The sequence below is a fragment of the Gymnogyps californianus genome, chromosome 1, assembly GCF_018139145.2.
Source record: "Gymnogyps californianus isolate 813 chromosome 1, ASM1813914v2, whole genome shotgun sequence".
Classification (NCBI taxonomy): domain Eukaryota; kingdom Metazoa; phylum Chordata; class Aves; order Accipitriformes; family Cathartidae; genus Gymnogyps; species Gymnogyps californianus.
In genome coordinates this window covers 66,268,663-66,295,259 of record NC_059471.1, presented here as the reverse complement: position 1 = coordinate 66,295,259, position 26,597 = coordinate 66,268,663, and the positions used below count along the sequence as shown (strand labels likewise).

The 26,597-nt window shown below is 38.4% G+C and overlaps 1 protein-coding gene across 4 annotated transcripts in view; it reads left to right on the top strand.

Annotated features, from left to right (window-relative positions):
* Positions 1-26,597, top strand: part of TUBGCP3 (tubulin gamma complex associated protein 3) — a 61,135-nt gene that overhangs the window by 8,348 nt on the left and 26,190 nt on the right. For 3 of the 4 annotated variants that reach the window (XM_050901082.1, XM_050901098.1, XM_050901106.1), the window contains exons 2-9: positions 3,510-3,617; positions 6,054-6,121; positions 9,437-9,514; positions 10,143-10,360; positions 16,318-16,490; positions 19,016-19,134; positions 22,124-22,249; positions 25,787-25,855. In XM_050901082.1, coding sequence (XP_050757039.1) covers positions 3,510-3,617; positions 6,054-6,121; positions 9,437-9,514; positions 10,143-10,360; positions 16,318-16,490; positions 19,016-19,134; positions 22,124-22,249; positions 25,787-25,855 — 959 coding nt within the window. Of the gene's footprint in view, positions 1-3,509; positions 3,618-6,053; positions 6,122-9,436; positions 9,519-10,142; positions 10,361-16,317; positions 16,491-19,015; positions 19,135-22,123; positions 22,250-25,786; positions 25,856-26,597 lie in introns of all 4 variants that reach the window. The other variant, XM_050901090.1, reaches the window with a different exon arrangement.

Here is a 26,597-nt window from a genome sequence, read left to right as displayed (position 1 = left end):
TTGCCAGTGCAAATTTGTATTGTAAAGAGCAGATAACTTTGTTCCATATTGTGAGTAGTGTAACAGGTTTAATAATCAGAATTTTTTGGATGGAATTGTAGTCTTTCAACTGGAGATCTTTCTCAGCTGCCTTGTTAGGGCAGTATGGAAAAGACTATACTAAGTTTCGGTGCTTTACCTAGTCTTGCTATGGTTGGTGTTGAAATAGAAGGTTATTATAGATGGTTATGTATCTTTCTTAAAACTTCCCCGTTACAGGAAAAAGTCCTACTACTTACTATTAATAATGTATCTGTTGTGTTTTTGTTAGATTGAGGACTTATGTTTAAATCTTCAAGGTTTCTGTCCAGAAACTTTCACATATGTTTCTTTGTCTCAGTCTTGCCGTCAATATTCCCTTGTACCACAGAACTTCTAAATCAGAGGCAAAACTTTTAAATCATGTCAGAGGCAGACTGGAAAACACATGAATGGCAAAGTCCATGATTTTCTTCTATTATTTTGAGGTAAATCCCTATTCCAACATCAACCAAAACCACCCCACCCAAACTTGTGGCAATGTATAGCTGTCTTTCTGAGTCAATTCTTCCGGAGAAACGAAATTCCAGAGTGTCCCTAGAGACTTTGTACACATCTTTGCTGGATTTTGTAATTATCTCATACTTGATTTCTCATTGTGTGGATCCTGGTTCACTTGCATTTAATCTAAACCCCCCCAAACCACAGGGAACAACAGAGAGGAAGCATAGCACTTAAATCTTTTTGAAACACTAATCTGAAACCAAAGAATTTTAAAATAATGAATAAACACAGTAAATACAGCATTGCTTACATGGAAAAACTGTGCATTGTCGTTCAGTGTAAATAAATAAAATGTAATGCTCTAATCTCTAAATTTTTCCCCAAGCATTAAGCTTACTGATAATCACAGTATAAATCATAGCATATACTGAAAAGTTAGCAGAAGCGGCTGAATGAATAATGCTCAATTGTCCAGACGTAGGAGAATTATTTTTTTTAAATCAACTACATATTTTCTTATTCAACACTCTTAAGATAAACATACTGTGATATACTGCAAGATCGTAAATGTATAGGAAACAAGTTCATTCAGTAAAGTTAAATATGTCTTTATTTCCTATGGATTTGTGTTGCAAGTCTTCCCTTCAGTAAACCCTCTGCATTCCTCAGCTGCAATACTGCCAGCATGTACTTTCATTCCCTGTAGCTCTCTTCAGAAATGCCTCTTCCCTCATCCTCCAGGTCTCTTTTCCTTCCTGCTCGCTAGCTACGGTCCGGGCAGGAGGCAGTACCTGATATTGCTAGTTCTGTGCAGGCAGATGAGAGGGATTACTTAACCACTGAACTTTCGCTGCAGTCTCTCCCCCAGGGAGAGCTGTTTGGATGTTTGTTCTACCAGTCGTCAGTTTCTATGAAACCTGTTTAACTTGATATCCCTGAGACCTCTATCAAATTTGTTTTTAAAAAAAAAAAAAGTTAAAGGACAATCCCTAAGGGATAGGGTGGTGCAGGTAGACATAGAAGTTAATTTCAGAACATAGTTTTCCTTAGAAAACCAGAGTAATGCATCTAATGAGTGAGGAGGAACTGTAGGGGGTGTTCTTGTGGCTTTGTTGTGGTTGGGGTGTTTGTGTCTGTTTGTTTTGTTGGGTTTTTTTTTAAGACAACGTCTATTTGTGTTTTTTTAATTGCTTCTTTCTTTTTATATTGTTCTATAACTTGTATTGAACTACTTTACTGGTGTTGTGGTTTAACCCCAGCTGGCAACTAAGCACCACACAGCCGCTCGCTGACTCCCCCCCCAGTGGGATGGGGGAGAGAATCAGAAGAGTAAAAGTGGGAAAACTTGTGGGTTGAGATAAAGACCGTTTAATAGGTAAAGCAAAAGCCACGCACGCCAGCAAAGCAAAACAAGGAATTCATTCACTACTTCCCATCGGCAGGCAGGTGTTCTGCCATCTCCAGGAAAGCAGGGCTCCATCATGCATAAGAGTTACTTGGGTAGACAAAATGCCATCACTCCAAACGTCCCCCCCTTCCTTCTTCTTCCCCCAGCTTTATATGCTGAGCGTGATGCCATATGGTATGGATTATCCCTTTGGTCAGTTGGGGTCAGCTGTCCTGGCTGTGTCCCCTCTGTGCTGGTTTTGGCTGGGATAGAGTTAATTTTCTTCCTAGTAGCTAGTATGGGGCTATGTTTTGGATTTGTGCTGAAAAGGGTTGATCATACAGGGATGTTTTAGTTATTGCTGAGCAGTGCTTACACAGAGTCAAGGCCTTTTCTGCTTCTCACCCCACCCCACCAGCAAGTAGGCTGGGGGTGCACAAGAAGTTGGGAGGGGACACAGCCTGGAGAGCTGACCCCACTTTTACCCTTCCAATTCTCGCCCCCATCCCACTGGTGGGGGGGGGAGTAAGCAAGTGGCTGTGTGGTGCTTAGTTGCCAGCTGGGGTTAAACCACGAAACCCTCTACATGTATTTTTTCTTATGTCTCATTTCCCCTCATGTTATTACAGTTTATTCTTATGTGAGGAGTAGAAATTCATCTGACACTTTGTAAGGGCACTTGACATGTCTGTAGGGTTATCATTGGATTGATTTTTTTTTTTTTTTTTTTTTTTAGGTCAATAAATGGGAACATGACTATGCTGTAGAGGCATTAATACTGAGCTGGCCCTATCTCAGTGTTACCAGACTGTTAATCTTCCCAGAAAGCCGAGATATGTGCACTAAAACAGTACTATTCAGCAACAATATTAAAAATAGAATTATTGCATGAGGAAGGAGCAGTGGAGGGAGGTCACTGGCTTATGACCTCTACGTTAATATCTACATTATGCATTGGGATATCATGCTGATATCTCTGAGCTAGCTTTGAACCTAAGTGGCGAAACTGTGTAAACTGTTTTAAAAACAAAACAAACCCAAACCTAAAAACAACACGCGAACTGGTAAAACCACTGTTGTGGATATCTGAGTAAAGATCCACAGGTAGAGTAATCCAGTTTGGGTGCCTGGTAAGAGAGTGTGCCTGGTGAACGTGGCTATATTGTTCTGATGCGTGAGCTGAATTGTGTGACTTTGTGCCAAATCCCACAGCATTTCAGTCTGTGGGGAAGGGCAAGAGCCAGCTGGAGTGTGCTAATGCTCTCTAATAACTGGGTAGGCCTCAGTGTCTCTTCCATCAGCACAGAATAGGAAAGGCTTATTCACAAATTTAAGTGCGGTTATTTTGTGGAGTGTATGCAGGTGAGTGTGTTTGAAGTATAGCATTGATAATATGCTTATGGGTAAACTGGACTTTACTGCCCTCTAGTTAGAAGTGTGTCTAAGGATTATAATATAACATTATCTGATCTAAGCCAGCTACATTTATGCCGGATTCAGCCATAGCAATGTAATCTCATGTCTAACTTTTTTAAAATATTTATTTTAATAGAACTTTAACACCCTGCTTAACTGAGAGAGTTTTCCTTTTTTCTTTCAGCTGATGCAGCCCAACAGTTTCAGTATGCAGTGAGAGTTATTGGAAGCAACTTTGCTCCCACCGTTGAACGGGATGAATTTCTTGTAGCGGAGAAAATCAAGAAAGAACGTAAGTGCATCTTTGTTTCTTTCTTAGAAATAGGAATTGAAGTTCTTCAAGAAGTTATTTGATCAGTTTATTCCTCTGAAAATGGGACAACTCTGCCTCACGGATAGTTATCTGATCTGTTATTAATGCTCGCTCCCTGAAAATCTCACAATGGAAATTCAATTAACTCCCTAGTTAGTATTCCTGAGTGGCTATTTGTATTCACAGCTCAGATTTTTCTGAATGCTTGGCTTAGACTTCCCTTGCTGCTATTTACTTTGTATCTTAGCCACCATGAAAATGAACAATTAATATTACTCCTTTCACTTTAATAGTACTCAAACTTTATGAATTCATAGTTCTTTTTAGAAGACTGATATTTTTGTGATGTGCACTTTAGAAATATTACACTTGGGCACAATTAACTTCGTGAGCACCTGTGTGAAACTTGCTGAATGAGCATCCTGGGAATTGATGGAATTGTTTATGTGACTTAGCTGATATTTCTTGCCTTCAGTTTCTCTACAAGTTTTCTGCAACCACCTTCTCAAAACATTAGACTGTGATGGTGTAGGTTATGTTGCAGTTACATTCCATTGTGCTCTATGCTGCTCTGAGTCAAGTGTCGCACTGTATGAATCCAATGGGGATGTGATGCATTCTTCTTGAAAAGCCATATACTGCTTTCAGCAGATTATCTGCTCTACAGTATAATGTCCAGAAACAATTACTTGAAGTATGCTATTTAAATTAAAGCTTCATATTTGAGCTTTGAATATTCAGTCAGGGAGATTGAATTAGGGTAACTGAAGTTAGTGGTTGTAACTATTTTAAAGTACGTGTGTATTTTTTGCTAACACAGAGCTTCCATGGCTTGCTGATAGGCAAATAAACCCACCAGAATTTCTCCAGATGCAACTCCAAAACACTGGAATCTACAGTATATGCTTTCTGCATGATGAGTTTCTAAATGTTTTCACTAGTACTAGACAGCACAGCACATATTCTTTGGGCCTGTTGCCAGGAGTTTTGAAGAGGGCTGTCTCCCTCATCTTCCTTCTCCCCAACTTCAGCTTGTAGGCTGACGTTAGTGGCTACGTAACAAGTGACTGGATATATCCTTCTAACTTTACATTTGTTTTGGAGTTACCGTGCAGGAAGTGACTTATTTGGCAAAGTGCACTTAGCAGTGGCTTTTGATGCTATTTAACATTTCTAACATCTAACAGCAATTTTTTTATTAAGGTTTCTTCAGATGTGTTGTTTTTTGTTTTTTTTAAACATGGCTCTTTCTGATGTAACATGGGTTTTCTGAAGACATCTTAAAGCTTGAAGATGTTTTTCCTCTGAGCAAAGGCTTCTGTTATGTAACTGGCAGTGATTGAGACTGTTATTTTTCTTAATATATAAAAGTTGTGTGACCTTGGAATTCTGCTTGACTTTGAGCAAGTGGCATTACTACTTTTGTTTCTTGCTTTTATTGCCTAAAATAGGAACAATTACACTTAGTTTTGTGAAGGACTTTATAGCATTCTTTAACCCATATCTGCTTCAGTTATGTTTTAATTCCATAAACCTACAGAATGGCGGCCTAGACTTTAAAAAGGCACTTATTTAGAAGGTGTATATTTTGATTGCTCTAAGAAGAACAGGTACTTACACTGCATCACTTCTGATGCAAGAATTTTCAAGGCTGGAATGCAGATAACATGAAAACAGGCAAAACTGTATGAGTAAATAGAGTGAAACAGTTAAGCATCATTAAGCTTTCTTGGGTACATTTTCCAATTTACCACAAATATATAATTTCAGACATGATGTAGTGGGTTGACCCTGGCCGGATGCCAGGTGCCCACCAAAGCCGCTCTGTCACTCCCCCTCCACAACTGGACAGGGGGAGAAAATAAAACGAAAGGCTCGTAGGTCGAGATAAGGGCAGTTTAATAAAGCAGAAGCAAAGGTCACGCGCGAAGGCAAAGGAAAACAAAAGATTTTATTCTCTACTTCCCATGAGCAGGCCATGTTCGGCCGCTTCCCGGGAAGCAGGGTTTCAGTACGCGTAGTGGTTGCTCCGGAAGACAAACGTAAACAAACAAATGCCCCCCGCCTTCCTCCTCCTCTCCTAGCTTTTATACTGAGCAGACATCATATGGTATGGAATATCCCTTTGGTCAGTTTGGGTCAGCTGTCCTGGATCTGTCCCCTCCCAAGATCTTGCCCACCCCCAGCCTACTGGTGGGGGGGCAATGTTGGAGAGACAGCCTTGATGCTGTGGGAGCACTGCTCAGCAGTAGCCAAAACACTGGTGTGTTATCAACACTGTTCTAGCTACCGATACAGAGCACAGCACTACGAGGGCTGCTGTGGGGAAAATTAACTCCATCTCAGCTAGACCCAATACACATGACTATTATACTTCTTTCAAATTTTTAATCTCTATTTCTTTTTTTTTAATAGTTGTGCGACAAAGAAGGGAAGCAGATGCTGCTTTGTTTTCAGAACTCTACAGAAAACTCAGTTCACAGGTAGCGTAATAAATGCATAAAGAGTAAAGAGACTGAAAGCACGCATATGCATCCTTCTGATGTTATAGAGTTGTTTTGGAGAGTGCTCGGGTCATTAACAGTATTTTTACTGAGAGGATGGTTGAATACCGGAACAGGTTGCCCAGGAAAGTTGTGGAGTCTCCATCCTTGGAGACAGTCAAAACCTGACTGGACGCAGTCATGGGCAACCTGCTGTAGATGAACTTGCTTTGACAGAGGGGTTGGACTAGATGGTCTTCAGAGGAGCCTTCCTACCTCAACCATTTTGTAATTTTTGTGAAAAAGTTTACAAGTTACTTTCTTTTTTTTTTTACTATGAGCTGTTTGCTATTAATTAGAAATTAATTTGGATTTAATTGTAAATAAGAAGAGAATAAAGGATACATTTTTAGTTTGAGTCCAGTTACATGAAGGGGCACTTCATGTGAGGGAAGGAACTCTGTAAAAATAAAGTGTTCATTTTATATGTAAAACTGATGAATTTTCTCATTGTCATTCATTTTACAGCAATGCCTTGGAAGTATATTGATTTTATTAATCTAGGGTTCAAACAGTCCTCATGCTTCTGAATTTTTAAGTGCTCCAAGTCTTTAATGTTGAAGGTTAAGGGTTTGCTGACTTTGATGGTTCTGCTAACACCAGTGTTAATCAAAGAATACTGCATGTTGATGTTCTGACAAAAGATGTTAGTATAGAAAGCCCATGATGCAGGAAGATGGATCAGGTGAAAGGGGGGAAAGATGCGAGGATAGAAATTTAGCTGAGGTAGGTGAAAAATGACTGCTGCTAATCTGTTCTGGATTCTCCATAAAATTGAGTATTTAGCAAGATAGAATATGGCGGGCAGTAATAAAATAAGATTCCAAGTTGTCATTTGCCCATACCTGATTTTTGACAACAAAAATTAGTTAATGTAAAAGATGATGTTTTCTATATAACAGAAAATTTGTCATTATTTTGCTCTTTGTATTTAGGAGAAATGTTTTTCTGTTCTGCTTTTTATTCATTAATTTATGTATAGATCATGGCTGAGTTTTACAGGATAATGCTAAGATTTTAAGATTACAAAAAAGTGATTCTGTGGAGAGTATGACTAGTCGGAACTTGGTTCTGCCCCTCCCCTCATCCATACTTAACTTACTCATTAGTTTGTTAGCGCTTGGAGCTGAAGTTACTGTGTAACTCTTCCTGTTTTCCTTATCCTGTGGGTTTGTGTATTATTTGCACTGGTTTGTACAGTGAAGCAAGTGTCACTGGTTTGCAGACGCCTGTTCCAATGACCTCAGCCATTCATTTCAGCCTCTTCTTGCATGTATCACACTGTGATCTTGCTCTTTTAAAACACATTTTCTGTAACGTGTTTCTGTAGCCTACCGTTGCATTTGGCAAGCAACATAGCTGCAGAGCATGATGGTTGTAAACTTTGAAACAAAATGCCTTGTCTGTGTTCATGTCAGTTTGGTTATTCTTCTGAATGTAATACAAGCTTACATCAGCTATCTCCTCATATTTTGCTGCCTGCTCGAATGTTTGAGGTTCTTTTAACCTTCTGTCTTTTTTCTCTGTGCTAGCATCTTGTGTACATGAAATGGTATCATCTGAATACTGCCTTCTTTAAAATTCATGCTAGCAATTATTATTCAACCTGCTCTTAAGTTTATTACTAATGATGGACAATAATTTATTTTCCCCATGAGCTTAGGGAAGGGTGCAGAAGGAATATGCGTTTTCTGAATGATGGAGGCTTTTTCTTCCTCCAGCAATTCTCTTGAAAGCAACTAGGAGAAAGAAAAAAGCTTGTGTGAATCTGTTTTAACTCTATTTCGTCCATTACTCTAAAGAGAAAAGGAGGTCAGTGCTTATTTTAGTGGCAGCTTGCCGGTTGAGCAAACCATGCTTCTTGAGGCACTTAGACTTACTGTATTCTGGCCAGTAGAAGCAGCGGTAATGTTGCTGCTCCTTCTTCACCAGTTGTTAATGAGTTGCTGGATTAGTTATTTGCAACAGATGCAATGCCTCTACTTTTTGCTTGTTGTTGAGATCAAAGCAGAAGATAATAAACTTCTGCTCTACATAATAATACAGAATGTCTCCTTCTACTCATATAACGATATAGAGCTTCGGTAGGTTTGGTTAGTGGGCTCTGTCCTGAAGAAAGAAGTGTTCTATGGCCAAAATTCTTATATCGTGTAACATATACACACAAAATGTATAATTTACAGAGAAACAGGAAAAACAGAAAAAGGTGAGAATGAAAATGTGTTTAAAGAATTTCAAAGTGACCTTGAAAGTGTTTTTTGCAAGACTGATAGCACTGAATTACCTTGCTTCATAAGGGATGGAATCTTTGTTGAATCTTGGTATGACTAAAGTTTCCTTTATATTCAACATTGCTTAGTATTCCAGACCATAGCCTGATCAATATTGTGAGGGAACTTGTATGAGTTTCTTTGACTTAATCCACTACTTAATGTTCATTATAAGATTCTATGTCCCTGGTCAATTCAGGTGCAAGCATTAGTGTCACAGAACTACAGAGTAACATATCTAGAAACATATGCATATCTAAAATAAAACATTTTAATATTTGCCGTAACTCTTCTCTTCAAAGTATTCTTTTTGTGGCTTGAGCTTTAGCATTGTTCTGTCTTCTGCTGGTAAGCTTTCTGCTGAGATCTAAAGCTGCTGAGAGTGTTATTCTAACAGTCTGTGTATATCTGTCTATTTGTCTGTTTGCTAGAGACTATATTGTATATTCCTCAAGTTTCATGTTAACAGTGTCTCTATCTTAAGTTGTGAAAATCTTGGTAGCTCTCTTAAATGGCATTTAAAGTAATAGAAATTGAAACTCTCAAACTTTTGAAGCCTCCCTGTGAAGGAGGGTGAAGGGGAAACTGGAGAAAAGACAGTTCTTTGCTTAAAATTGTACCAAGAGTTTTCCTTCTTCACCTTTAGGTTAGAGTAGCATCCGCATCTGAGATGTTTTAAATGGTGAGAGTGTGTGGGAATACTGGTAAAAGTTCAACTCTGTATAAACTTCTTCGTAGCTATGAATTTTAAATTGAGTGTACTTGCTGATCTCAAAGCAGAGAGTTCATGATTTGAACACAGCAGAGAAAATTCATAAAACTAGCAATACAGACGCTGCGCTGCACATTCCCAGTTTACTTGAGAACGTGGCTCTGAGTTGGTCTGATATATGTGTACATGTTAGTAGGCTGGATAATTAAAAAAATCCATTACTATCAAGAGTTAAACCAAACTCATTTCTGTTTGTCTTCATCTTTTTTAAAGGGCATTTTGAAAAACAAATGGTCAATACTCTACCTCCTGCTTAGCCTTAGTGAAGATCCACGTAAGCAGTCTAACAAGGTAGGTGAGGAGACCTTTGTTACTTCTGAGAAACAGTAAATGTGTGTCACTTATTTTAGGTGTCATTAAGAATCACTATCCAGACTTAACCAACACCTCAGGTAATGTTTGTGGTGTTTGTGTGTGAGGCTGAAAGCAAGAACACACTTGACACAAGTATCTGTATTTTTTTCTGTGTAATTTTTTTTTATACTAAGTAAATGTAAAAATATGAACTGTCCAACATTTGTAGCTGAAGTTGTGACGTTATTAGATGGGTGGGTTTTTTTTGTTTGCGTTCTGCTTGGTGGTGTATTGTCTGCTCATGTGCTAATGAGTTTGAAATGGAGTAGGGAGAGCAAAATTCCTCCTTTGGTTGCAGCTCTGCTAGCACCAAAGTGCTTTTTGCAGCTATTGCTAATGACAATTGCAGGCAAAAATAAGCTATATTGCTAAAAGTACTTTTGCTCACTGTAAGGGGCTTGCTTTTTTGTCATTATAATTGTAACAAGAAGTTTTTCTTTGCATAAACATGGTCTTCAGTTATTTTTTGCGTTCTTAAATATTACGCTCCTGTTAACTAAAGACATGACTTAAAGCAACTCACAAATCTTTTTATTCCTCCCTTTTCAAATAATTTCCTTTTCAGGTATCAAGTTATGCCACGCTTTTTGCTCAAGCATTGCCACGGGATGCTCACTCAACCCCTTATTACTATGCCAGGCCTCAAAGCCTTCCATTGAATTACCAAGACCGCAGTGCTCAGTCTGCCCAGAGTTCTGGCAGCATGGGGAGCAGTGGGATCAGCAGCATCAGCCTGTACGCCCTGAATGGGCCAACGCCAACTCCACAATCACTCCTTCCAGGGTAAATTAAGCTGTTTTACCTTACAAATAGGTTTGGAGAAAACTAGAGATGATCTGCTTTTTTTTTTTTCTTTTTTCTTCCCCCCACCCTCCCCATTTGTATGCCATTGGAAATTCCACTGTAGGAGCATCGAAACAGAGTTCCTTAGCTGAACAGTTCTGAGTATCAGGTCCTGTCATATGACCATATGAAGCCATAAATGGCTGGCCAAGTGTATCCATTCTTAAACAGCTGTCTGCTGAACAGCGATATTTTACTGGATCCACTCCTTTGGATTCTAGTGCCAAGTCCTTTTCCAAATTTCTCAGTTCTCTGATACCCTTTAAAATAGTCTTTATCTGTCTTCTGTAAACACCTTGGATTTAGAGTCCTCATTCAAGTTCCTTTTACAAAGCATTCCTCAGCCAGTGTCAAATTAGTAGACTTAATATCCTCAGTTTTTGAATGGGTGACCTTTCTTGCATGGTCTGACTTTCTTTTAAGCATGGTTGGCTGTTGTACTAGAGCAGTCTTGTACCTTGAGTGGACAGGGGTTTTTCTGGAAAAAAAAAAATTATACAAGAGTTGATTAAAAAAAATTACCTATTAGGAAAATCCTACAACACTTACTGTTCAGCAGTGGTTTGATTGTCTGTTCATACCAAGGTGAATCTACATTTGGAACCGAAACATTCAAATACCAAATAGTTCAGATTTTGGATGAGTAAAAACTGGCCATTGTAAGCCATAAGATGATTACCCAATTATTGACTTTGTTAAATAAGCTAACACAGAGAGTACATGCTCAAAATCTGAGCCCTTCTTGTGCCATTGGATATCAAGTTGTATTACCCATGCAGCTCTACAAAGCCTGACAGGTATGCACTGCACAAGAGTCTATGTTCTATGGAGGGGAAAATGAACATATGTCTGTAGTTTGTGAGAGGGAGTGGTTTAACAGTGATTCTGTACTATGTGCCTGGAAATACATTGCCTCATAGAGGCTGAGCATGGAAAAGTGAACAGAATGTTACAAAAGTTGTAAAAGTGAGGACTGTACTTATTTGCATAGCTGTTTTAACCTTGCATGAAAAAGTCTGGAAATAAAGCCTTCATCCAAAAGTGATGGGGACATCACTTTTTTCAAGAAACTGTAGGCAATGTCAGAAAGACATGAGAACATAATAGAAGGAAAAAAAATCGTCTCAAGGGATGCAGAAATGAGCAAAGCCCTATTACTTTGTCCTAATAGAAGCTTCATGGATTATGATTTGACCAAATTCCTAATATAAGGCTAATTTATGGAAATTTTTATTAACTTCTTTCCTTTCTTATAACTGGAAAAGAGAGACACCATCTTCTTTTCTCTTAATCTTCCTTCCCACCCTCAACAGTCATGAAATAAACACAAAATCGGAATAGATGCATTTTCAGAAAGTACCACAACTTTATTTTGAGTTGAAGATACATTTTTTTAATACAGTGTATTTGACATGATTTATTGAATTCATATTATGGAAATAATAATTGGTGCTGACACAAATGGATTTTATTGTTATTAATATGCTTTACAATACAAATACTTACTTGACTTTGTCAGTACTAGGTTTGTATGGTGTATCTTGGATACATGAGTAGAGGATACCTTTAAACTAGGAGCTACAGGGGAGGACTATGCCCCACAACTGAGTGAGGAAGTGGTAGACCAGGTTAGTAAGCAAAAGGTGCAAGGTGATGTAGTCAAGAGAGACCTTGAAACCAACAGAGCAGGGCAGAAGGGGGTCCACCCAAGTGTGTGCACAAATGAGGAATGTGGGGGAAGTTCTCATACCTTTTCTGAACATCAGCACAACTTTGCTGGAGTGCCTGCACACTAACGCATGCAGCATGAGAAACAGACAGGAGAACTTAAGAGGTGTGTGTGCAGTACTAGGGCTATGATCTCGTTGGGATCACAAAAACATGGTGGGATAGTTCGTACCACTGGAGTGTTGCAGAGGGTGGATACAGGCTTTTGGGAAAGGACAGGCTAGGATGGCAAGGAGAGGAAATTGGTGTTTACATGAGATAACAGCAAGAATGTATGGAGCTTTGCCTAGGGACAGATGAGGTGCTGGCTAAGGCTTTATGAGTTAGGATTAAAGGGCAGAGCAACATGGGTGATGCTGTAGTGGCCATCTGCTGTAGACTGCGTCATCAGGAAGTAGATGACAAGATCTTTAAACAACTGGAAGAAGCCTTACATTTGCAGGCCCTGGTGTTCATGGAGGGCTTTAATCACCACAATATCTGCTGGAGGGGAAGTGCTGCAGGGCACAAGCAATCCCGAAGGCTTCTGAAGTGCAATGATGATAAGTTTTTGACACAGGTGATTGAGGAGATGAAGAGGAGAGGTGCTTTGGTGGACCTGGCTTTTTTACAGACAAGGAAGAACTGGTTGGGGAGGCAAAGGCTGGGGGCAGCCTTTGCTGCAGTGATCGTGAGATGGTGCAGTTCAGGATTCTGAAAGGAGGAAGCAGGGCAAAAAGCAGGATCCCATCCCTGGACTTCAGGAGAGGAAACTTGGGCCTCTTCTGGGATCTGCTTGGAAGAATCCCATGAGAGACTGGCCTGCAGAAAAGAGGGGTTCAGGAGAGAATAGAGTAGAATAATGCAGTTTGAAGGGGCCTACAACGATCATCTAGTCCAGCTGCCTGACCTGCAAGCTGGTTGATATTCAAGGATCACCTCCTTCAAGCTCAAGAATGGTTCCACCCTGACAAGCAGGAATTCAAGCAAAGGTGTCAGGAGGCCTGCATAGATGAGCAGGTTGCTCCTGACAAAACTCAGACACAAAAAAAAGTGTACAAAAGATGGAAGCAGGGGCAGGTGCAGGGGGGCATCCAGGGTGCCCTAGGGGCAGAGACAGAGACACAGAGTGTGCAGGGGAAGCCCAAACTCACCTAGAGTTGAATCCATCAAGGGACATGAAGGACAAGAAAGAATTCTACAGGTACTTAAGCAGTAAAGGAAGGCTAGAGAAAACATGGGCCTTCTGCTCAAGGGGGCAAGGGCTGTGGTGACAGAAGATGTGGAAAAGGCTGAGGTACTTGGTGCTTTCTTTGCCTTGGTCTGTGCTGGTAAGATCAGCCCAGGACCCTGAGACCCTTGGGAAAGTCTTCATTGCTCCCAATTTACCCCTGGCAGAGGATGATCAGGGCCCATGGGACCTGATGGGATGCATCTACAAGTGCTGAGGGAGCTGACCAGTGTCATTGTGAGGCTGTTCTTGGTAATGTTTGAAATGTGGCAGCTGGGGGAGGTTCCTGAGGACTGGAAGAAATCAAATGTCACTCCTTTGTTCAAGGAGGAGGATCCAGGGAATTACAGGCTGGTTAGCCTCACCTCAACCCCTGGAAGGTGGTTGAGCAACTAATCTTGGAAAGCATGTCCAGACATGTGAAGGACAGTAAAGGGAGGACTAAGAGTAGTCAGCACAGACTTAAGAAAGGGATGACATGCTTGACCAATCTTATAGCCTTCTGTGATGAGATGACTGACTTGGTGGACAAGGGGAGAGCAGTGCATGTTGTTTATTTCAACTTTAGTAAGACTTTTGACACTGTAACATCGTTATTGACAGGCTTAATAAAATACTGACTAGATAAGGTGACAGTGAGGTGGACTGAAAACTGGCTGACCTGCTGGACTCAAAAGGATTATGATCAGTGACACAAAGGCCAGATGGAGCCTGGTCGCTAATGGTGTAGCCCAGGGCCTGGATCCTTCATCCCACCTGATGGCACAGAGCGTACCCTCAGCAACTTTGCAGATGATATGAAACTGGGAGGAGTGGTTGATAAAGAAGGTAATTCAGCTGTTGCTCAGAGGGACCTCAATAAGCTCTGGAAACGGGCTGACAGGAGCCTTCTGAAGTTCAACAGTCCTACACCTGGGGAGGAATAACTCCATGCACCACTACCGACAGGGGGCTGACTGGCTGCAAAGCAGCTCTGCAGAAAGGTCCCTGGGGTTCCTGATAGACAGCACGTTGAACATGAGTGTGCAATGTGTGGTAAAGAAGGCCAACAGCCTCCTGGGCTGCATTAGGAAGAGCATCACCAGGAGGCTGAGGGAGGTAAACCTTCCTCTCTGCTCAGTACTGGTGAGGACACATCTGAAATACTGGGTCCAGTTATGGTACAAAAAAAAGACATAGACAGACTGGAGAGAGTCTGGAGAAGGAACCCCAAAACTAATTAAGAGGTTGGAGCATCTGACATATGAGGGGAGGCTGTGAGAGCTGGGACTGTTCAGCCTGGAGAAGAAAAGGGGGGATCTTACCCATGTGATTATGCTTGACCAGGGGAGTAGAGAAGACTGAGCCAGACTTTTCTTGGTAGTGCCCAGGGAAAGGACAAGAGGTAATTGGCAAAACTTGTAAGACTGGGAATTACAGTTAAACATAAGGGAAAAAAAACTTCTTTTGCAGTGAGGTGGGGTGGGTGTTTGAGGGTGTGGGGGGGTGTTGTCAAACACTGAAACGGATTGCCCGGAGAGGTTGTGTAGTCTCCGTGCTTGAAAATATTCAAAACATGACTGAACAATGCACCAGGTAACCTTCTCTAGTTGACCCTGCTTTGAGCAGGAAGATTGGAGGAGGTGATCTCCACAGGTCCCTTCCAACCTCAACCATTATATAATCCTGATACAGTATAGAAAGGTATGTCAATGATGCTATTTCGTATCTGCTTGCTTAAAAATATCAGCAGAACCTAGCTTGTTCCTGATGTTCTTGGTCTGACCTGTTCAGACTGTTCCATTTTATAGCAATTTCATTGCTCTCTTTTAGGCCTGTAGTCTGTGAGCTGGGCAACCCAAATTAGATCTTTCTGTGAGCTTTGTTCCTCCTGAACTTCTCTTTATACGTGTTTCCCTTTGTTTATAGAGTACATTCTTCTTGAAGGGTAACAGCCTAATTGAGTGTTGTACTCTAGTTGAGATGTTACAAATGCTAAGCAGAACAGAGTTGCTCTGTCTTGCAGGCTGTGTTCTTGTTCAGTAGCTACAATCGTATAAGTATGATGTGTGACCATCCCGTGAGTTATGATGTGGTGGTTGAGAGAGGAAAGGCGTTCCTCGACTTTTTTTACGTGGACATTTGTGTTGCAGTCTTGTTCCATCTCTCCCTGCAACTGCTTTCACAGCTTTGTGGAATTAGTTTATTTTTTTAAAATGTGTATATTTACAAATGTTTACGTTCAGCTGGGGGAGGGAGGAGAAATGGTCAGCAGCAAAAATGCCTTGCAAATATTTTTAACTTTATTTTTCATCATCTTGATACAGAAAAAATCGGAAAGTTAACTTCTAGTCTTAACATTTTTCAAGTTTAAGACAATTTTTGTGAGAAGAATTAACAAGTTTGAGAGGAAGGGAAATCGGAGCTTGTCTAGATGCTCCCTCCTTGATCACATCTTCAGGCACTTGATACAAACTATCCTAAACAGTAGAGTAGCAGGAAAGTGAACCTTCTCCTCTTTCTCTGTTGTCCTTTAGTTCTTTGGTATGTAACTACAGTTTCAAGTAATAACAAAACTTAAATATTTGTTGTTTATTATGACTGTTGTTTATTATTATTGTTATAGTTGACTTCACTTTTAATCCATTTCAGGATATCTACACAGTTCAGTGTGAACAAAGTCAGTCTTCGATATGAAATCGTATTTGTCAAATTTGTACCTCCTTTCTTTTCTACAGTTTTGGGTTTTTGGGGGTGGGGGGGGTGGGGTTGGAAAGTGTAGGCTTATAGGAAGCAAGAAATTGCTTGTATGTTCTGCACCCTTTTTTAAGGTTCCTTTATTAAAAAAACCCCCACAAACAAAACATCCACAAAAACCAAAATCAAGCTTGGGGCATTTTTCAAAATTTGCATACCCCAAACCGGGTGATGGGTATGGAATCAAAGTTTTTAAAGATGTTTCTTCCTTTTGTCCTTCTAGACAATCCTATCAAGCTCCAGGCGTTGGAGATTGCCTCCGTCAGCAATTAGGGTCACGTCTCGCATGGACTCTAACTGCAAGCCAGCCTTCTTTACAAAGCACTACCTCAAAAGGCTTTTCAAATGCTGTCTCCCGTGGTGTGCCAAGGTCAAGGCGAGAAGGGGATACAAGTGGTGAGCAAAGATGTATTTGTTAAAGATAACTTTTTACAATTGTTATCTATATCCTCCATTATTTTTTAATGATTTTGAAATAGTTTTATAGCATGTTGAGTTTTTTGAGAAGTGTTTTGCTAGAATGTATTCAATGGAAGGATAGAAGCAAATATACAATACTAGTATATTTGGCCACAATCTCTTTGGCTGGTTGTTAATTTCTTTTTGCAGTGATTTGGTTTGATAATGTGTTCTGGTCCTCTTAGAAGACTGACTTCATTGCAGTGTTTGTCAGAATTAAGTAGTTGTGGTTTGTGAGTAATGATCACTCTTTTGATGATCAGAAGATGCTACTGCTTTTAGAAAGTCAGAAAGAGAGCTCAATGAATAGAACTTGTTGAAATAGACTCATCCATTTGTGATTCTGTCTTTTAAAACTTGGAAATGTGCACTGGAATATAGAGCTCTTAAAACTACTTTTTCTTTAAATTAGCACACTGTTTACGGTGGTTGTATTTAGAGCAATTGACATAAAATATTGTCAATAAATAAAAAATAGATAAATATTACCAATTTATTTCCTTGATTAAGTGGCCATTAACTTGAAACTGATGCCTAGAGGATCTATTCTGAATTTACACAAGTGTAACTGAGGAGAAATTGTTTAACAGATGATCTCTGTGGCAATTGTGTAAGTTTCAACCCACTCCACTTTTACTGTAAAAGTGGGAGGCTTTTCTGAATAAGAGCTAACGGTAGATGCTGTCATCCTACAGTGCTGTTACCCTCTGGCAAAGAAAGATAAGAGATGTGGGGTTTTATGTTTGGGGTTTTTTTTAATAACTCCTAAGAAGTGTGGATCATTAGAAGCTAAAATATAGTCTATTTGCCAGCCCCTGCATCTTTATGAGTAACAGTGCACAAAGCAACAGCTTATAGACCAAACAAGGTTGTACTGGTATATCTGAGGGCACAATTTGACATTTAGAACTTAATTAACAATACTGTTGATGTGGAAGAGGACATGTGTGTATATTAAAATATTTATAAATATATATAATTTTTATATATGATAGATTTAATGTATATATTTTCTATATTTGTATATAAATATATAAAATCTAGCACTGCCTCTTATTTTTGTTGTACTAATTGCCATAAAGAGCAGTACAAACTTGTTTCATTCAGTCAGCCAGCAGCAGTGACTCTTGATTCTTATGTGGGATGGGTATAAGGACAGACAGTTGTCTTAAATGTAGTCACTTGTTGATGTAGAAATAGAAATAGGACTGCATTCAGAATATAAAAGGCTATTGTCAAGAAGATATATTTCTATGAATATGAAATTCTTCTAACTAATTAAAAGGGTGGGTTTTTTCTTCTAAAGTTGGCTGCTGTTAATTGGAGTTTTCTTACTGCTACACCTACACAGAGGTTTAATCAGGAGTATTGTATGGTTGATATTAATACCTGTTGTATTATTTACCAATTAAAGAAACATGCACTTGAATCTTTTACCATTTCACTAAGTTCCTAAAAGGGACTAGCTTCTCTCGTGGATGTCTTAGTATTATGAGGGGAGTCTGAGTTTTAGACAGCATCTTGAGGTGATGGCTGCTTTTGCCAAAATAAGAATAGAATTTATTTTTTGTTGTTTTTATTCTGGGAAAGTGGATTGTTGGGGAGGCAAACCAATGAGAGTAAGAGTACTGTCAAATTTGGGAGAAGCATGTTGTACCATCTCAATTTCTGGATAGTCGTTGTTGAAACTGTTTCATTCTTGATATCTTAAATGAAGTTACAAAAGCAGATGGTGCTGGTTTGCCCAGAAAAGGTGGGCGTAGTTGCAGTGGCCTGCACAGCACCTTTTTCAATCTTCTGTTTCCTTTAAATCAATAAATATCCTAAATCTCAAACATAATCTAACCTCTAACTAGAGATATGAGCCAGAATCAAACTGTATGCTGCAATAGCAAAAGCTTTACTATATCAAAGGTATATCTATCTTCAGAAACAGTATCTACGTTTTTCTGTTTGCCAGCTCTGTAGCTGTTACGCAGCTGGTAGTCTGGTTTTGATCAATCTTTTCACTGAGCAGTGGCATATGTGATTGAAAGCCAATATTAAACAAGCATCTCTTCCTTCTGGATTAACTGTTTTCCTAGTCCCATTTAACAACTTCAGCTGTTTGTTCGAAGAAAGGTAAAGTTATGATGATGCTTGCCTTAGAACTTGCGCTGGTGATTGAATCAGAAAAGATAACAAGTTTAAGAACTGGCTGAAGTGTTGGTTAAAATATAACATGCCCTGTGTCATACAAGCTGAGAGAATCCCAGGTATCAGTAGAGGCAGGTAAAGGGAATCTTGGCTTTTTTGTCAGGTTGTTAAGAGGACTTAAAACATTTCTTTGCAGGTTATAAACACAGGCTTTCTTGTTTCTGTTTTTGGCTAGGCTTCTAAATAGCTTTTTGAAGTTGTAATCAAAACTAATTGTCCCGACAAACCTAAATACTGTTTTGTTTGGTTTTTTTTTTTCTTTCTAGGCTCTGTTGAAATAACCGAAGCAAACCTTGTAAGAGATGTTTTGTATGTCTTCCAGGGAATAGATGGTAAAAACATCAAAATGTGCAATTCTGAAAATTGCTATAAAGTGGAGGGAAAGGTACTGTATGGTGACTTTTATTTCATATGTGAGCAGAGAAGTACATAGGGGAAAAATATGTAAAAAAGTTTAAAATATTATCACAAGTCTTTACTGCTTCCCCCGGCTTTTTTTTTTTTTTTTTAGTACAACAGAGGAGTTTCAACAGTACTAATTTAAAATTGATTGGGTAGATTAGGTCACAGAAAGAAACTGTAGCATTTCACAAGACGTGAATAGGCTCCCAACTATTAAGCCAGTACAAATACTCCTAAGTTATGGCTTAATTTCAGGATTTTTGTCATCATTTCCCCTCCCCAGTGTATAAGAATGAATATAAAGCAGATGCAGACTTTTGACCACATTATTATTGGATTAAATTTAACAGCCTGAGATATGGGATGGATGCTAGCCACTTGATGTTATGGTCTTGATTACAACTTGTAAGTGATCAGATGGGATCATGCAGATCACCCAAGAAAGGACTGGTGATAGAACTGAAGAAAGTGCTTTCAACTCCTGTTGTTGATAGAAAATCCAGCTGATGTGAATTTGAAGGATTTTCACTTGTGTTAAGAACTTTATACTATGACAATATGACATAGTCCTAAAATGGTGGGGAATTGATTTTTGGGCCATTTCATGTGCCAAGAGCACAATAGACTTATATTAATGATAACTGAACTAATTTCCTTTTCTCCTCCAGAATAATAACAAAAAGTGAAATGTATATTTGTTCCCCCTGTTACTTTATAATGACATTTAGGGCTGCTTAGTGGAGGGAAAAATGGAAAACTTAAATCTTGTTAAATCGGTTAAATCTTGTTAATAAACAGATTCTTAAGGATGTCATCTTCTGTACCTGTAGATGCTGCAAAGTCTGTAATTCCTCAACACCTGCACTGAGTTAGTTATATTCTATATATATGTTAGATTATATATGGCAAAGGAAAGGTAGCATAATAGATTTTTCTAGAGGAATGTGGAGGAAACTTAGTCAGTGATTGCAAAATTGACACTATGGGTTTCATTAGTTTTCTGTGTAGCTTTCATATCCAATAGGCTAGTTTTAGTTTGTGGTGAAAAACTGTTTTAGTTTGAATTCCTAATTCTGTTAATACAGGGAGTTTGATTATTCAGATGGTTTGTGGTCAATAATGCTTTTTCCTGAGAACTTTGTGTCTTCAGTTATTTTTGTCAAGTCAGTTGTCTTCCATCCTTCTTCCTTATTGGCACTTGTACTGAGCTACTGGACCCAGTGAAGATGAAATTATTTGACTGACTAGAGCTGGCAGCTGGAACTTTTTCTGATGAACAAGGACCAAGATCATACCTCCTCTAGCTGTGTTGACCGCATGTTAGGCAAAATGGTAGTCAAAGCATGTAGTTTTCCCTCGGCTCCGCAAAGAAAATGTCATTGTACACAGTCTGTTTTTTCCAGAAAGAAACACACTTTCCAGGCTGTTATTCTTGCCTGAATGTTTTCTAATGTCAGTGTGAATATTAGGTCTGTTGGTGACATTCAGCACTGTATAAGCTAGCAGCTTCTGATTTGATGTAAGAGATACAAATGTAATAACACTAAGTGAATTTTGCTTGTTCCTCATTTGATTCCAGTGGATATGTATTGTACTTAATGCTTGCCAAGTACTCTGTAGTTACAGAATTCTAAATAGTTCTTATGTCAACTCTTTCGTTTTAGCTGCGGGCAGAGTTTCTAACTGTGTCCAATTATGCTTGTTTGGGCTAGAATTTATCCTATAGAAGTTGTTCAAGAAGTTAAAGCTGTGCCTCCATAGCTAAACAAGAGGGCCAGGGACTGAACTCTGGTCTTACAACCAAATGCTGCTGCCTGGTTCAAGCCCACACTGCTGTGGCTAACACACTCTGTAGCTGATTTTTATCTTAGAGAATGCCTGTACTGCTAACTAAAAGGCTTAATGAACGAGCTTGATTTCTAGTTCTTTGGCAATCCATTTAGCTTGTTAGTGTACTTCCTTGCTTTGGTTTGGACTGTTCCAGCTGGCTCTCCAAGTTAAAACTGTCTGTAGAGATGGGATAGGCCCAATCGCTGTGGGCAAAAGTCAGTCTCTGCCTCTTGGCCGAATGTATCAGTCAGATTGTTTGGGGTTTTTTGTCCAATAAAATTTTGAAAACTTGATGGTGGTGTTCTTGGGTAATGTGACGAAATGTGGTAGAAGAAAATCTCAAGTAGGAACAAGAGGAACAGTGTCTTATGTGTTGGTAATTTAAAGGAAGAAATGTGCTGATTCAGATGAAAGTAGTAGTAGTTAAACAGGGTGTTGGGACTAAGGCAGGCTTGCAGGGTGAAGTGAGATACCTGGTATAAGAAAAGTAGAAACAGACTAGAAGAGCTCAGAGGGGCACGTGATTAAATAGCTTATAAAAACTGTTACTGGTGGATTGGACTTAAACTTGGAATTTGGATTCTGTAAGTTTTGGTTCCTGATACCTAGTCTGGCATTGGGTCATTTGTCTTCTATTAAAGGTTTGTTTCGTGTGTAGTAGTAACTAATTATTTTCTCTAGATTTCTTCATTAGTTTTGGTCATTGACTCCTCTTCTAGAGCTCTAATATTTTCAGTCTTGCTGATTATCGCAATAAGATGAAGTGTGATTCTACATCATAAAATTTCAGATTTCTTCCTCTTTTCTGAAGACCTTTTTGTTACTGCCATAATTGTAGGGCAATTATATACTGCCATAATGTAAAAAGGGTGTATGAATACTGTTACATGAAGATTTCCAAAAGGGAAGGTCACAAAGTTGCCAGTAGTTTGTTGCTGATGCCTTTTTCAATGCTTCTGTGTATAAATTTAATGCTAATTACATGGTTGCTGGCTTTTTTGGCACTATCTCTGTTGTAGAATGTAAAATGATTGTTTCCTGAACTGGCTAGTTTTATGAGAAAGAGGGCTTTTGTGAAGAAACAAGTATTGGCATGGTAGATTTGACTTAATTGCAAGTTATTGTTTCTATTAACTTTGTAGGTGAGCTTGTCCAAATCTCTCAGAGATACTACAAGTAGACTTGCAGAGTTGGGATGGCTACATAATAAAATAAGAAAATACACAGACCAGAGGAGTCTGGATCGTGCGTTTGGACTTGTGGGACAGGTAGGTCAGCTAAAAAATTGATTTTGCTACAATATTTTGGTCTTGTTTCCCTTAGAAACTACTGAGTAAATGCAGTACTAGAATGATATGTAAACTTTGGAGCTTGGATCATTCATCCTTTGATTTATTCCTTTCATGGACTGCCACTTTTGGTATGGGACATAGTCTGAAGGCAAGGGAAAGGCATTTGCTCTTGTGGGTTGTAAGAAGGAGTTGCCCCTGTCGTTTGTAGCTGGAAAGTCTCATGCATAGATTCCTTTTCTTAATCTCCTTTTTTAAAATTCATATATTTTTTAAGTACTCATGCATGTTTATAAACAACACTGCTTAAATGGGATGGTGGCATCCCTGAGCTAATTAATGACCAATTCAGTTGTTAGTGACCTATGCAGGAGACACTCTTGTCAGCTAATGTTGATGTTCATGTGTTAATACTGCACTAACTTACATAAAATGCAAATACCCCGTTATCTTCTGCCCTTTCGTTTGAATACAGCATCAAAAGAATATTAATTTTTGTTTTTATAGGTTTCATCATCATGATTTGTAGTCTACAGTAACTTCACAGCTGCTGTAATACCTAAAACCACATTTACTGCTAAGGCATTCCCGTTTCCTCTCACTTGCTCCCTCTGTAAAACTGGATATTATCCCTTCTGAGTCGACAGAAATGTTATCCTTGCCTCTAGCCATAACATCCTACCTAATCTGCCAAGAAATTGAAGTGCTTCTCCCTTCAATCTAATTTTTCTTAAGAGGTCAGTAGAGACACTGTAGTGCTTCCTACTTTTCTAATGTTTTATTCTGTTCCCTTCTGTTTCTTATTCTAAGTAACCCTTTTAGTTACATATAAATAATTATTTTTCTAGTAATCCAATGCTGATTTCCATGTTTTATATGGTAGTGCTACTGTATATGCATTTTCTTCAGACTCTCCCCCTTATATCTGGGTGAAGTTTCTTATTCTTTATCTAGTAGCTTCCTGCTTATGCTTATTTTTACTGTCTCTGGCTTTAATCTTCAAGCTTACAGCAAGGGGAGAACTTTAATTCTTCAGTGAATTAGAATGTGCAATATCTTAGCTACCATATGCAGATGTCAGATCCTGTGCAGAAGGCTTTGCAGTTAGCTAACTGAATCTGCATAGCTCTAATGCTGTTAATTTTGCTTGAGGCAAGCACTTATATATATTTCTAGGACATAAGTGTACAAATAAAAACATATATTCTACTCCTGCTGTCAGTATCGGGGCAAAAAGAGTACATACCATTGCTCTCCATGGCTTTTATAGCTGACAGTTTCAGGTGCTGCACACTGTGCATTAAGAATTTAGCACAAGAATATACTGTGCATTCTAAAGCATCTTTTGCTTAATGTTTTAAAAGAATGCTTGCGTAAACCCCTGTTTAAACCACATATAGGATAAGATGTCTGTCACCTCTTTTATTATGATTCTGGTGACTGTTTTTGCCACGCAGAATGTCAGGTATTGACAATTATTAGGAGTAGAGATATAACAATATACTACACTTTAACATTATATTCTTCTGCCTTTGCTGCTTACTATGTAAGTTATGCTTTGTCCTCAGAAAGCAAAAAGACTAATTGGCAATGAAATGTAACTTGCCTTATATTTTGACACTTTGCCCGTTTAAATCCAGTTGAGGTAGCGGGCATTTTAATTTTTTTTCTCTTGCACAAGCATTCTGTTTCCTTCCTGAATTCTCTTTTGCTGTAGACCAAATCAGAATTCTAGGATAATGTCCAGTTTTCCATAACAGTTTGGGAAACAAAAATCTGTAGTTTATGATGCAGGAATTGGCACTGGATGTAAATTTTAACTTCTAAAGCTTCTCTGAAAAGTTGATGGCCAGTTAGATCCTAAATCCTTTTGACTACTAAAGTCAGTGATTACTGTTCTCACTTTTTGAGTAGATGTGTAGTGCCTTTGAATATTTTCTCGGAGGCTATACTCTGCCCTCTATCTTGGCAAGTGCTACTTTAATAGGTTCAAAAATGTACTGAAGAAGCAAGTGAGAAGAAATGAAAAGTGGAGTTACGTGTAAGAGGATTTCTTTTTGCCCTTCAGTATCCTCTGGAATAAAATGAATTTAAAATTTCTTTCTAATTTATAACGTTGAGTTGAAGAAAGGAACCTTTTTTCCTTATAAAGGATACAATGGCAAGATTAATGATTTTTTTTTTCCCCCCCTAGGCTTCTTAGCCTCTTAGCAGATAGGCCTCTTAGCAAGAAAGAAGATTTATTTTCTCCTTGTGCTTGCAGTAATGATTTCTCCCTTGTACATACTCTAGTGAATAAATATTTTAATTTAAGTTCTTGGGTTCTTTTTGTGAGGTTTTCCTTATTTTTTCCAAATTACTTTGACTGTGTTGATTTTAAAAGGAGTTGAGGGGAAAGCCCTGGGGAATTTCCTATTAAAAAAAAGTCCATTAAAATAGATATCAAAATCATTAGCTGAGAATTGGTTAAGAAATCAGTTCTGAAGAATTTGTGTGTGTGCATAGAAGTACTCTTCAAAAAAATAAAACTAATTTTAAAAACCCCCAGAAGTGCTTAAAGTCCAAAATTTTCAACTCAGTCCAAAATTAATGAGCCATATTTTTAATTCTGTATTAGAAAATGTGTTGCAGGGATTTTTTTTTTAGTTTGTATGTTAGGTTAAGAACATTACAAAAACAAAGCAAAACCCCAGGACCCCAAACTGTGGAAAATTATCCGTTATTAAACAAGTGTTCTTTCAGGAGTTGTTTTTAAAATCTACCTTTATTTATTTTTAAACAACCCAAAGTAGCTGTGCTTAGAATTGTTTTACAAAGAAGAATATTTGCTTAAGTTCAGGCCTGTTAACTTCTGCACATTTTACAGATTTCTTAGGATATACTTAGTGTTGTTCATTTCTTCCATGTCAAGTGAACAATCATATATGACTGTCAATTGATAAAAGGCAAAAAATTTAGAGTACCTGATTCAGCAGCCCTTACTGGGAGTATTCTTTTATGAGCATTGTGTTTTCTTGTTCATGTCATATAGTCTATACTGTAAATATAATGATGGTTGCCTAACTTCTGTGTTCTGTTATTAGAGGCCTTCCTGAAACTGAAACTCTGTTACTTTACTACATACTGTATTTTACATAATTATTAAAGAAAATTTCTTCTGAGTCATGTTATGTTATGATTTGCACATCCCTATGGTAATTATTGATGTCTCTATTGAGATGATATATCTATTTGGAGAGTTATGCTTATCATAGTTTAATCTGTTGATAGAATTAAGACAGCAAGAAACAGAAAGTCACTTGACAATTCTTGGAAAAGGTCTGTGCATCTATTAGGGAAGCACTTATACGTTGGCCAGTTTTCTAAGAGCTGGCTTTTGTGCTGAAACTTGCAGCTTGATTCCTTTTAGGAAATTTCTAACTACCTTCATAGTGTGGTGATAGGATAAAAGTTATTCTAGATAAAACCAGAAAGATTTTTTTCCTGATATTTTTTTCTTTTTTTCTCCTTTTACAGAGTTTTTGTGCAGCCTTACATCAGGAACTTAAAGAATACTACCGACTTCTGTCTGTTTTACATTCTCAGGTAAGTTAAGTGGTTCTTATTTAACTTTCTTATTTTGCTTTACATTACCTGAATAGCTCCTAAAAGGTATACCTATGTATCCCCATTAGAAAGGGAAGGATGTACAGCAGTTTTGATTGACAGTGGACACAATTCTCTGTAACTAGATGTATTACGTAAGCAAGGAATATAATGTGTATTTCTGAGCCTCTGTGTCTTTTTTTGCATCCTTTTTGTCAGTTTCATCTTGTGTGGTTATCTTTATCATTCAAATCCCAAACAGCTTGACACATCTTTGAAGGGAAAAAAAATATTTCTGTATTTCAAGCAATGCATGATTCAGCAGCTAGTAAGAACAGTCCCAACTTTTTGTTCTGTCTGGGGCAGTTTGTGCATTTTCCTTGTCCCTTCCATTGTATTGAGAGAGTAAGATGTTTCAGTGTTTTATTATTTTTCTGTGATGTATAGACCAGCTCAGTGCTGATAATCTTGCAGTTTGTCCACAAATATTTATAGGTATGTACACCTAGATGCTAGCTCTAAAATAAAAATCAGGTATTTTTTTCCTTCTGCTTACTTTTTTTATATGAGATTTTCAAGGAGTTCATTATTTGTAATTGAGAAAAACTTATTCTGAGAATTGACCTAAAGTTAAATTAAAATGCCATTTAAAATTCCAACTTCAAAAAAATCTATACTTTAAGTCATAGGCTTCTGTAAATGTTTTCAAAGTATGTCTTCCTATTGACTCACTTGCAGTTCT